The sequence below is a fragment of the Carassius auratus genome, chromosome 24 (genome assembly GCF_003368295.1).
Source record: "Carassius auratus strain Wakin chromosome 24, ASM336829v1, whole genome shotgun sequence".
Classification (NCBI taxonomy): Eukaryota; Metazoa; Chordata; class Actinopteri; order Cypriniformes; family Cyprinidae; genus Carassius; species Carassius auratus.
The window spans coordinates 11,094,212-11,105,944 of record NC_039266.1 but is presented as its reverse complement, the minus strand read 5'-3'; the positions used below and the strand labels follow the sequence as shown (position 1 = coordinate 11,105,944).

Sequence of the window (11,733 nt, the reverse complement as noted above, 5' to 3'; positions counted from 1 at the left end):
TATTTTAAGAACTATTCATAGAAAGGTTCTATGAGAAATCCAAACTGCCGTTGCTGCTAAAACTAAAAGTGCACTATTCCTAAAACACAACCTCCAAAAAAAATGTTTTCCACCATAAACATTGTAAACTGTAACTCATAGCATACACCATGGACATGTGTTATTCAAATGCTATTTGTTTTCTTTATTTGCATGGAATAACTGTAAATGCAGATTTTTTTTTTTTTTTTTTTTGCTGGATGTCTCTACATTATTTCTCTCTGGGCTTAAAGTTAAGAGCAACGCTGTTGATGCAGAATCGCTGGCCAGTCGGATCTGGACCATCATCAAAGACGTGTCCAAGATGGGCATCACACTATAAAATAAAATGACATGTTATAATGGTATCTGGCAACCTGAAAAAAAAGGAGTGGAAATTTTACTATTTAGATTGTATGTTAGCAAAGAGCACAATGTAGGGTTTCCGAAAAAGCCAACACAGTTATTAAACCAGCTGACATCATTGTCCTGCACTCACATGTTTGCAGATAACCTCTGTTCCTGTGCTACCAAGTGAGTTGTCAGGGCGACGGACAATGTTGGCGTGACTCTCGTCTTTCTCCCATGTCCCGTGAGCCTCACAGAAGGACGGCCAACCAGTTCCTGAATCATATTTCGCTTCTGAGCTGTCGGAGCCAAAGGCAAAACTGTATTTATAATGGATTGTTTATATTTAATAGATTTAATATTCATTTTAATCATGTTACTCTTCATAACAATGTAAAAATGTAAAAGTGTCAACAAGTCTTTGAAGAGAATGACACAATTTGAAATTGTATTTTGATTTAGGTTTTTTTAAATTCTTACCTAAAAAGAGGGGAGTCACAGCAAACACAGTGGTACATGCCCACCTCATTGTGATTCAAGTAGATACCGCTGAATGGCTATAAAATAAAAAAGTCTGTACTTGCATATATATATTTTTCTCAAAGATATATTAAAGTAAATAGTGTGAGCTATATTATTTGAGCTACCAAATGAGCTATTTAAACATTATTATTGCTTTGTTAACTTACCACCTCTGTGCCTTTTTCTCTCGTAACAACATACTGTTCTGGAGTCAGTTTCCTCTGCCAATCTGTGGACTGGTCATAACGTGTCAATGACTGCAAACCTGTATTAACAGCCATAAAAGCAATACATATTTGTTCCAACACATATGTCTTAATAATGGATAATATGAATCTTACAATTTGTAAAGAATTGTTACAAATAAAAATCCACGTTTTTCTTCCTTATAACCTTTCTCTAATGAAAATGTTTCAAACAAAAATGTCTTGAGAATATTCTTTTAGCTAGTAGAAATTTTACATTCTATCATATTTGTGTTCTAAAATAACAGTTAAGTTTTTAATGACATCATTCTCTAGGCAGTAGAATCCTTTCTTTTGAGAAAACAACAACACAACATGAATTAGATGAGATTTCTGAGATATTTTGTGGTATATATTTTGTGGTATTAGGTAAAAAAATCGAATAAATCAGTGTTATACTATCTAATTACTTCAAATTACTGTCATATCTAAAAATTATATAGGGCATTTCTTTTTGATTTTGAGTAATATCCTGCGTCAGTGTTGTTGTATTTTATTTTATTTTTTTTTGTTATACATAGGCCTATTTATTTGAAAATGCATCACAGAAATACTTGCAGGCCTTTCTCAAAAGTCAACACTGTGTTTGAGTAATCAGGTCACGCATGCGTGTTCTGAGCTACATGACTAGAATTACTGCACTTTGCACCGACTTACTAGATAACGCAATGGAATTGCAAAAAAAAATTATTAATAAATAGCACAAAATACAATAATTGAAATAGAATGAAAATCCTGAGGTACTTCGTTTGTAAACACAATATAGATCGAGGATAAAAATCCCTACCTGTTGATGTAGACACCAGCCGAATCCCTACGAATATCCTCTTCTGAGGTAAAATTGATATGACAGTCGCTCCGTTGGAAACGATAGAGGAGAAGCGAACTAGAAAACGCGACATTTTTCTTGACATATGGTTTCATCCAGTGGCCTGACTTTCTCTACTATTAGTTCACATAAGCTACCCCAAAAGACTGAAAAGAAGCTGAATTGAGCTCAGTGGTCTGCATTCCCCCCTCACAACTCGAGCAGCGGAAACCTGTCACAATTCAGGCTTTATGGGTCACGGTCGACTGGCTGAAACTGAGCAAAGTTTGCAAATCTCCTCAATGGACTAACCGCATCATGCACGTCGAAGTTTATTAAAACGTGATTTTTGGGTTCCTTGTTTTCGGTCTTATCGGAATGTTTTCGCTCTTATCATATTTCATCGCAGACTTTGACCTTCCTATGGGAGATAAACGTGTACCTCCTTACTGTTTATTACAGTCAGAGATAATGTAACTAAGATTTGACCAGAAGTCTCATTATTTTGATAATACTTTATTAGAATTAAATTCAGAGTAGGCTATACTCAATAAAACAGAAAATCCATTAACCAGCTGACACCAACACCAAATTCATAAAAAAAAAAAAAAAATAGTATAATTGTGAACTTTGTTTGTGTGTGTGTGTGAGTAAACATAATACCAGTATAATATTGCTATTAAATGGTCTGATATGCTAGAGCTGCTGGTGAGTTGCTTTTCATGAGGTTTCCAGGTTGATGCATGAGATCTATGATATAACATTCAGGCTGAGAGTAACCATAAGTTTTCTTTGGACTGGTAATGAAGATTTCGTTCCAGGCGCGGTTGTATTCTCCTCTTATGAGACTGCAGCTCAGCCCAATTCGGTCTGCAAGAACCTAAAATGGATAGCAATTAATCTGTTACACACAATTGGGCAGACATATAAGTTGTAACTGAAGCCATAACCACACTTCTCACCAAATATAAATATTAGAGGTTTATTTAGTCTTTTCAATGTGTGATTCTTATTGCTGAATATGTGGTTACCTTGGTTGCAAAGTCACTGTCAGACCATTTTTATAGACAGTTAAGAAGAGAGAGGGTTCTGCCAATAGCACATGATCTCTGGAGTGCATACGGATGCATAAATTACCTTGTAAAGCAACGCTCTGTGAAAGAAAGTGCCTTTTTTTATTTTTCCAATGAGAACGATGTTGGAACAGGCTTCAACTTTCAGCTCGCTTATATGCAGTTCCCACAGAAAGTCATGTAGCTTGTCTGGCTCAACCTTGCCGCCCATTGCATCACACACTAACCTATGAAAAAAAAATCTAATTACTTGTCATATTTCAGCCATGTGGATGTTGAACATGGGATGACAACGAGAAAAAACTCACATTGCCAAAGCTGTGTACATTTTGGCCACATCCTGAAGTGGCGAGATGGATTCGACTGCTTCTTTGACAAGATTATGAAATGCAGCGTCATACGGCAAGCTCCACGCTTCATCCACCACCATCTCTGGCTGTGGCTTATACTCATCCTCATCCTTCCTTTTCTCATCCTCTTTGTTACCCTTTCCCTTCATTTTACTTTAGAAAGAGAGATGAGAATTAGAAAGATAGTTTACAGAAAACCTGTCTGTAAGTAAAAATAACTCACGCACACACCTTGGTGTTTTGCTGCTCCTTTTGCTGCTCAAAACAGACGAGGCAGTAGTTTCAGTTGGACTATCTTGCTTACAATCATCTGGTTCCTTGGTAATAAATCTAACGGTAGAAGAATTAGTATTTTTTAACCTTAAATTAACAGTTCATCCAATAATGAAAACTGGCTGAAAATGTATTCATTCGTGTGTGTTCATTCATCGGATCATATTTGGAGACATTTTGCAACACATCACTTGCTCACCAATGGATCCTCTGCAGTGAATGTTTGCCAGAAGAGACCAAACACAGTCCAATTCCCAATAATCCACAAGTATTTAACGTAATACACTATAGCTGCATGTTTGTAACAAACCAATTCATCATTCAAATATTTTTAAGACTAAAGTTGCATCTAAATCATGAAAGAAATGTGCACAGGTAAAGCTCTGTTCACAAGCAAAAACATTGCAAAACAGTTCTAAACAAATATGTTGATGGATTTTGATGTTAGAGGACAAATCGGATGGACGTTTTACTGGAGGAAGCATTATTATGAATAATGGATGGGTATTTTGAGCAGAAGCGATAGTTTAAAGTCACAAGGCATTAACTGGTGCATTGTCATGATGTTTTTATTAGATGTTTGGACTCTCATTCTGACGGCACCCATTCACTGCAGAGGATCTACTCTGAGCAAGTCACATAATGCTTTATATCTCTAAATTTGTTTCGGTGAGGAAAAAAAAAATCATCTTGAATAGTACATTTTCATTTTTGGGTGGACTATGCCTTTAACATTCACTATGCAAAACCATCACAACATTTCCTAGAGCTGTGCATCAAATGACCTTTGTGCTCAATTGGCATTCGACAACAGTAGAACTGAATCTGCAAACCTTAAGATTAGTGCATCAGAACAAACACAAAAACAAACATTTAAAGCGGTCAAGTAATGCTCCAGAATCTTCAAATGTAATTAACTTGAACTGAGCATAAATCGTGTTGCTTGGGCCTCAATGGCAGAATTCCCATTTCTCCTGTGGGATCTCTGGGCCGGATTCCCGAGCCAATGCATGCAAAAGAATTTCCCCTGGTGAAATTCATCTATCTACATCTATCTGTTGTGCAACAGAGGTATTTAATATTCAAGTGTGCTGCTGTAGAACTAATGGTGTGGAAGAGGGCGGCCTCTGAAAGTCTTTATTCTCCACAAAGAGCTTGTTTTCTCTCTGATTTGAAAAGAGATCTAAATACTAGTGAAAAAGGCGTTTAGCGTACATTTGATTAAATGTACCCCTAAAATGACTAGGAATGCACTAAATCATGCACTAAATTATTATTTGTGGAGCTGTTTGATACAATGTTTGAGCAAGATTCATGTGACAGTAATTTGAAACAGCAGGTTTGGATTGCCAAAGCTTGACCCTTGGCCTTAACATACTGATCCAGGGGTTTCCCATTCACTGCTATAGTGGCTCTGCGTTTGTTGACAACTTGTTTTGATATTTCCTCCAAGGTAGGAACCTGATGACCCATTCTTATCTGCAGAAGTAAGAAGAGAAAGCAAGGGATAAGAAAGATTGACTGATTTGTGCAACCTCCGAGAGTGAGGATTTATTTTGGCTATTGAAAAAACTTCACATTTGGACCTGTCCAGGGTCATAGAAGCCATCTGTAGTTACATCGCTGGCTGACAGGTGTCCTGTCAGACTATACTTCAATGATAGATTACTGTTCAGAAGCTTCTGTAGTGCCAGCTCACTAAATTTGTTGTTACGGTTTGGTGACAGGCGGATTTCCTGGAGTATCTCCAGAGCTCTGTAAGATTGATGACAACAAATCTAAATCACTGAACATTCAATAAAGAGACCCTTAACCGGCCAAAACATCTGAAAGAGTGAACCTCTCAAAACTAGAATCTCATCATTTCACGCCCAAATCAAAAGAGATATATTTTTTTAAAGCCCTATTATAGCATTATTAGGATTTAATTAGTAGTAGTATTGCTTTTATAAATTATAATATTAAATTATAATAGTAAATCACCTGATTCTTATATAATATAGTGAATAAAATACATAATATTAAATACATAGACATACATATTACATATTGTTATTTCATAATGTTTGTTGTTTTAGGCTTCATACTCATCTAGAAATCTGATACTTGAGATTTACTGCCATCTATTGTTTTTTACTTTAACAGTTAATTTGACAAAAGTTGCAAACATCTCAAGCCAAGTAAATATCCTCAATTATTTATTTATTAATTTCTATTGATTCATTTATTTTCCCTAAACCCAAGGCTCATAGCATTACCTTGAGAAACTTGCCTTATATATTACGTTCATATATAGACTAAGAAGTGGGAATTTTAGTGTATTAAAACATAAAACACACTTACCCCGCATTACACAATTCTAGGGCTGTTATTTCATCGTTTGCACACACACTAATTGCCCAGGAAGCATTTCTCCGAATTTCAGCATTGATAGACTTGAGCAGTTGAACCAAAGGTGACAGGCCTCCAACAGTTCTCAGCTGCGTGTAAAAACAACAACAACAATTACCAGAAACTGCACATAATGTAAAGTACAAAAACATCCATTTACGTGCTCCACACCCACTGACCCAGAAAAATAGTTTGTTTTTCCTACACTCAGTTTGCTGATAAGCTGTGGCGATTGTATAGACCTTTTGTGCAGTGCAGTGTTACCTCCATCCTCGCCTCTGCATCACAGGCCAGTGAAGCTACAGTCTGCGTCGCACTGATGAGTATGTTATTGTCAGTGGACTGTAGCAGCTCCACCAGTGCTGGCATAGCTTCATGGGCCAGAATACTTCTGCGCAGTTCCTCCTGCGATGCCATGTTTGTCAAGACTGATGCTGCATACACAGCTGCTCCCATGCAGCTGTCTCGCAGCTGTCGCACCAAGAGCTTGTCACCCTCTGCCTCATATATAGCACTGAAAAAGGGATAAAGAAAGGTGCATTACTATGGAGCTGTGCTATACTGTATTGACTAAATAATCTTTGAAATTTTGACTCACTAAGCATTGAGGTTATTGTCACTGGTCAAGCTGGACAGGGCCTCTGCTGCAGCCATTCTCAACTCACTTCCTTCACTGTTCAGCAGCTGCACGATGGGCTTAATCGCATCTGAAATGCACAGACAAATCAGTGCTTTAATGACACAGAAGGACAAGAGTGATCATCTTGACTAAACTAAAGACAGCTTGAATTAAAAAGGGAAATAAAAACAAGCCCAGATGCCTGATGTCAGGGAGATTACCCAGACTTCTGAACGTTTCTCTGCTGGAAAGGTTTTTGCTCACTGTTGCCACAGCCTGGCATGCAGCAGTGCGTACACTCTCATTCTCCTGCATGAGAAGGTCAGTGAGGGTCTTTTCTACATTCCGTTCATGAAGAATTTTTCTGTTCTCACCTTTATTGAGAAAAAAACACAATACACAATTTGGATTGTTATACAATTGTATTGTAAAATAAAATTTAGTTCTGTCTATTGCTTTATATCAGTTGCTACCAGTATGCACTATTAGACAAAATGTGCAAAATTTGTTCCTTTTGCATGTCACCGAGGACGTACACCTCAAAGCTACTAATATGTGCTCCAAAGGTTCTGATATGCACCCATGAAGTACTAATATGTACCTGTTAATACAAATACAGCATGTACCCTTCATGTAGTAATATATCCTATTAAGGTACTAAAATGTCCCTGTAAATACAACCCTGAAGTACTAATATGTGCCAAGTATTAATATGTGCCAAATACAAATATGCAACCTTAAGGCACTTATATGCACACTTGAAGCTCTAAAATATTCTCCTAAAGTACTAATATACACCATTAAAGTATTAATATGTCATCTAAAGAAACTAATCTACCTTAAAGTAGAAATATGCCCCCTTTAAAGTAGCAATTTGTCCTCCTTCACTACTAATATGCTCCCTTAAAGTGTTAATGTAATACCTGTTAAGTACAAATATATACACTTGAAGCAGTAATATGTCCTCTCAAGGCACTAATATGCTACCTTAAAGTACAAATATGCACCGTAGTGCGCCCTTAAAATATTACTAATTTCTCAAGGGGCTAATATTTATGTTAGTAATATGTCTTCTTGAGAACTAACAGGCAAATTTACAGTACAAAAACAAAAACATTTACTAATATGTGCTAATATGTCCTTTTAAGGTAATAATATGCATATTTGTGCTACTCACGGCCACTCTTAAAGTACTAATGCGCTCTCACTAAAGTAAAAATATGCAATTTGGCCAAAAATGCAAATTCTGTCAACATTTCCTCACCCACATGTTGTTCCACACTTGTCTCTCTAGTGAAACACTATGTTCCACAATCAAAGTTTGCAATTAACATGAGGGTGGGTAAATAATGATAGAATTGAGATTTTTCTGTGAACTATCCCTTTAAGGTCCAAAAAAACATTGCACATGAAGTACAAGATGTATCTTTGAGTGACAAGCTGTTTTTGCACATTTTGTCTGATAGGGTATAGAGTACAAACTCATTTGTCAAAAAAGAACAGAGAACTGAGGCTTTTTTTCCATACCGCTCTGTGCCATCCTGGCTACGACTTTAACTGCATTAGCCTGCGCTTCAGGCAGTGTGGATGTGCCAACAAACTGCAGTAGCTGTTCCAGACCACCCATTGTCTGAATCAGCTGCATGGACTCGTTGTCTTCCAGACAGTTCGAGATAACCCTGAGAGCCCCCTCGTGCAGGTCACTAAACTCCTGTAGGGAGGAGACACAGCTGCCATTACTGCTCAGTCATGTGTTGCTTGACTTTCATTGAATTTCACTGAATAGAAAGTTTGATTGCTCATAATGAAAGTGACTTGGGAGCAGTTTCAGAAAGTGCTCATGAATAATTCAGATAAGAGTAATTAGTCTACTTTGGTCCCGAGGATCTCCAGGATTCTGTCAAAGCCCTGTATATTCCTAAAGGCCACGCGGGTTTCACTGTCAGTGGTGATGTTCTCTATGGTGCGCAGTGCAAGCTGCTGAATAGCTGGGAACTCGGAGCGTAGCAATTCCAGAAGCGGGGGGAGTCCATTTAGATGCTGCACGGCTGCTCGATTCTGAAAATCCTGAGAGTGCACAAAGAAGAAAAGAACACAAATAATTGATTTTAACTGCATCCTTCTGCTATTCAAAGAGTTATGCTTTTAAAGCTGATCGAATATCTATGGCATCGTTCGAAATACTAATCATTTCAAATTCAATTATCGTCTAACAATTGTGTTTTGTTAGTGCTGTAAAATACCACCCTGACCGATGCCTTTTAGTCTAATTCACAACAGACCTTCTGTCTGACTCGGACATCTGTTGTCTTACTTGTACAAGATTAAAGATGCACTCCACTGAATTTTTCTTCACATCAGGGTCTGGGCTGGACAAGAGCTGAATAAGAGGTTCAAGCCCTTTGTGCTCGAAAATCTGGACCTTGTAGCAAAAGTCCACTGACAATGATGTCAAACACAAAGTGGCAAACTCCTGGACCACAACATTCTCTGAGTAAAAGAAAGTGGCAGGTAAGGTTTGTGCAAAAGAAATAAAAAGAACAAAACAAAGATTAATAATTATATGTAATCATTATATATATATATATATATATATATATATATATATATATATATATATAAAATGTTTCATGTTTTTTAATGCTCATCAAGCCTGCCTTTATTTGATCATAAATACAGTGAAAGCACAAATATTCTGAAATATTATTACAATTTAAAAAAAAAGGTTTTCTGTTTAATGTAAGTTACTTTAAAATATATTTTTATTTTTATTTTATTATATTATTGGTGGCAAAGCTGAATTTTCATTACTGCACTCTTTATGATTCTTATAGATTTTTTTTTATCAGTGTTGAGAAGAGCTGCGCTACTTTTTTATCATTATTTTTTAGTAATTTGTCCTCCTTCACTACTAATATGCTCCCTTAAAGTGTTAATGTAATACCTGTTAAATACAAATATATACACTTGAAGCAGTAATATGTCCTCTCAAGGCACTAATACGCTACCTTAAAGTACAAATATGCACCGTAGTGCGCCCTTAAAATATTACTTATTTCTCAAGGGGCTAATATTTATGTTAGTAGATTTTTTTTATCAGTGTTGAGAAGAGCTGCGCTACTTTTTTATCATTATTTTTTATTATTATTGTTTTTAATCTTTGATATTTTGGGGGGTTTCTTTGATGAATAAAAGATTTAAAAAAACAACAACATTTATTCAATATATATATATTTTTTGAAACAATATACACTAATTTTCTAAATTTTGTAGTCAGTACATTTTTAGTCTTTTTTTAAAATAAGTTAATAGTTATTCAGCAAGGATATGTCAAATTAATAAAAATTTATCTATCTATCTGTGAGTGTGTGTGTGTGTGTGTGTGTGTGTTTGTGGGTGGGTGTGTACTAAAATTGAAAATGAAATGATAAAATGTTACCCTCAGGTGATAGTTTGCTGATGACTGCAGGTATAACATCCAGCTTCTTTAAACACTTTTTGACTTCATCTGTTTAAATATGAGAGCTAAGATGAAAACTATGTTGCTGAACATTCTTTGATCCACTAGAAGCGCCTATTTTTACACCCTACGTACTGTTAGAAGCCATGACGCCCAGAGCCATGACAGCATTCCTGCGCACAGTCCTGTCCTCGTGAGATATGAGACGAGAAAGAGGTTCAACCGCTCCCAAGCACATCAGAGAAGTCTTATTCTCATCACCTAAAAATATAAACATGACAGCAAAACACACAGGGATCGATAAAAGAGAGCCACACTTGGGAATATAGTCAGCATCTACCTCTGCAAAATTCTCAGTGACCTTAAGATGATGACTATGTTAGATGACAGTTACCTTTTTCTGCGAATTTGTGGATGGCCTCACAAGCTTTTGCCAGCACGTCTTCTTCAGGAGAGCGGAGCATAAGAACCGCCGTCGCTGCTGTTCTGCTCTCGATGGGTAAAGGGTCGAACTGAAAGAAGAAAAGACGTGTTATTAATTAAAGGCTGTAATTAAAAGTTCAAGAAATATTTCAGGAAGGCCCTGTAAAATCAGAAAAATGTTCTCACCACATCTTTCGAGAATGGCTCTGACTCTTTTTTGACTTTTTTCCCCATCTAGAGATCAAATACTTCACGGGCCTACATAAAAGAACGGTATTTAAAAACGAACACAGATCCCCTTTCAACAAGTTAAATAATTAATATCCAAAAAATGATTTCTACAAAACATTATAATAAGCAACTTCTACAAAACATAAAAATATACCAGCAAAGCTGAATCAAGCTGTGTTTGGGTCTCTGTTTAGCGTGCTGCTGTTGCTAGGTGACAGATGTAACTTACCACTTCACCTGTAGGTGGGGCAAGAATCACTCCCAAACATATTTGCGCAATTATTTATTTATTTGTTTGTTTCAAATATGTCGGTCATGAACCGTTAGGTGGCTCTGACGTAATCATTTTAATCATACACAAAATAATTAAATTAACCCATCAAAAATTCTGAAATATCAGAAGTTAGTAACATTTTATTTTTAAGGTGTCCTTGTTACACGTTGCATCTACTTACTACTAAAATAACATTAAAATATGCATAATTACATGCAAGTAACCCTAAACCAAACCCTAACCATATACCTAAGTACATGTAGTTAATTAATATTAATCAGTACTTAAATGCATAATTAGTCTATACAGTTGTTGACAAATTTGGGGGGATGGAAGTGTCAGTATCATTCCTCCATCTAAGATGACATGAACCAGATGAGAATCGTGTCCAGATTCGTGGAGAGTGGAACCCACCCACTCCATGTTCTCTTGCTGGAATGAGGAGCATGTGGAGCAGTAGGCTGGTCTGGTCTGGGTGGGACAGGGAGCGCCATACAGAGTCATTTGTACAATAAAAGACTACACAACACATCCAGAGGCACTGTGGTCTTTGGTGAATTAAGATTCCTCAAGTAGAATTAAAATGCACCTCTATCTATACATCTATATATCTTTCTGTCTATCTATCTATCTATCTATCTATCTATCTATCTATCTATCTATCTATCTATCTATCTATCTATCTATCTATCTATCGA

At 36.5% G+C, this 11,733-nt stretch overlaps 2 protein-coding genes across 2 annotated transcripts; both read right to left on the bottom strand.

Annotated features, from left to right (window-relative positions):
• Window positions 1-218: 218 nt before the first annotated feature.
• Window positions 219-2,340, bottom strand: msrb2 (methionine sulfoxide reductase B2). The gene is made up of 5 exons (XM_026201009.1): window positions 1,921-2,340; window positions 1,056-1,153; window positions 847-923; window positions 518-665; window positions 219-355 (listed from the first exon to the last, which is right to left on the bottom strand). Exons 1-5 carry the CDS (start codon window positions 2,045-2,047, stop codon window positions 251-253), a joined length of 555 nt encoding a protein of 184 aa, XP_026056794.1. The 5' UTR covers window positions 2,048-2,340; the 3' UTR covers window positions 219-250.
• Window positions 2,341-2,545: 205 nt separating this feature from the next.
• On the bottom strand, window positions 2,546-10,987 carry armc3 (armadillo repeat containing 3). Its single transcript, XM_026201004.1, has 18 exons — window positions 10,916-10,987; window positions 10,717-10,788; window positions 10,502-10,619; window positions 10,243-10,368; window positions 10,087-10,155; window positions 8,962-9,137; window positions 8,520-8,714; window positions 8,175-8,358; window positions 6,869-7,021; window positions 6,627-6,735; window positions 6,293-6,542; window positions 5,981-6,117; window positions 5,224-5,392; window positions 5,016-5,116; window positions 3,596-3,694; window positions 3,323-3,517; window positions 3,079-3,241; window positions 2,546-2,821 (listed from the first exon to the last, which is right to left on the bottom strand). Exons 2-18 carry the CDS (start codon window positions 10,762-10,764, stop codon window positions 2,621-2,623), a joined length of 2,493 nt encoding a protein of 830 aa, XP_026056789.1. The 5' UTR covers window positions 10,765-10,788; window positions 10,916-10,987; the 3' UTR covers window positions 2,546-2,620.
• Window positions 10,988-11,733: the final 746 nt, after the last annotated feature.

Excerpts from the sequence above, each read along its gene's own strand:
- msrb2 (XM_026201009.1), bottom strand. The coding sequence starts at position 2,047 with ATGTCAAGAAAAATGTCGCGTTTTCTAGTTCGCTTCTCCTCTATCGTT. Across the intron at positions 1,154-1,920 it reads GCTGGTGTCTACATCAACAG|GTTTGCAGTCATTGACACGT; the intron begins GTAGGGATTTTT and ends CTGTTAATACAG. Across the intron at positions 356-517 it reads CAGAGGTTATCTGCAAACAT|TGTGATGCCCATCTTGGACA; the intron begins GTGAGTGCAGGA and ends TTTATTTTATAG.
- armc3 (XM_026201004.1), bottom strand. The coding sequence starts at position 10,764 with ATGGGGAAAAAAGTCAAAAAAGAGTCAGAGCCATTCTCGAAAGATGTG. Across the intron at positions 10,156-10,242 it reads GGGCGTCATGGCTTCTAACA|ATGAAGTCAAAAAGTGTTTA; the intron begins GTACGTAGGGTG and ends ATATTTAAACAG. Across the intron at positions 6,736-6,868 it reads AGAAACGTTCAGAAGTCTGG|ATGCGATTAAGCCCATCGTG; the intron begins GTAATCTCCCTG and ends TGTGCATTTCAG.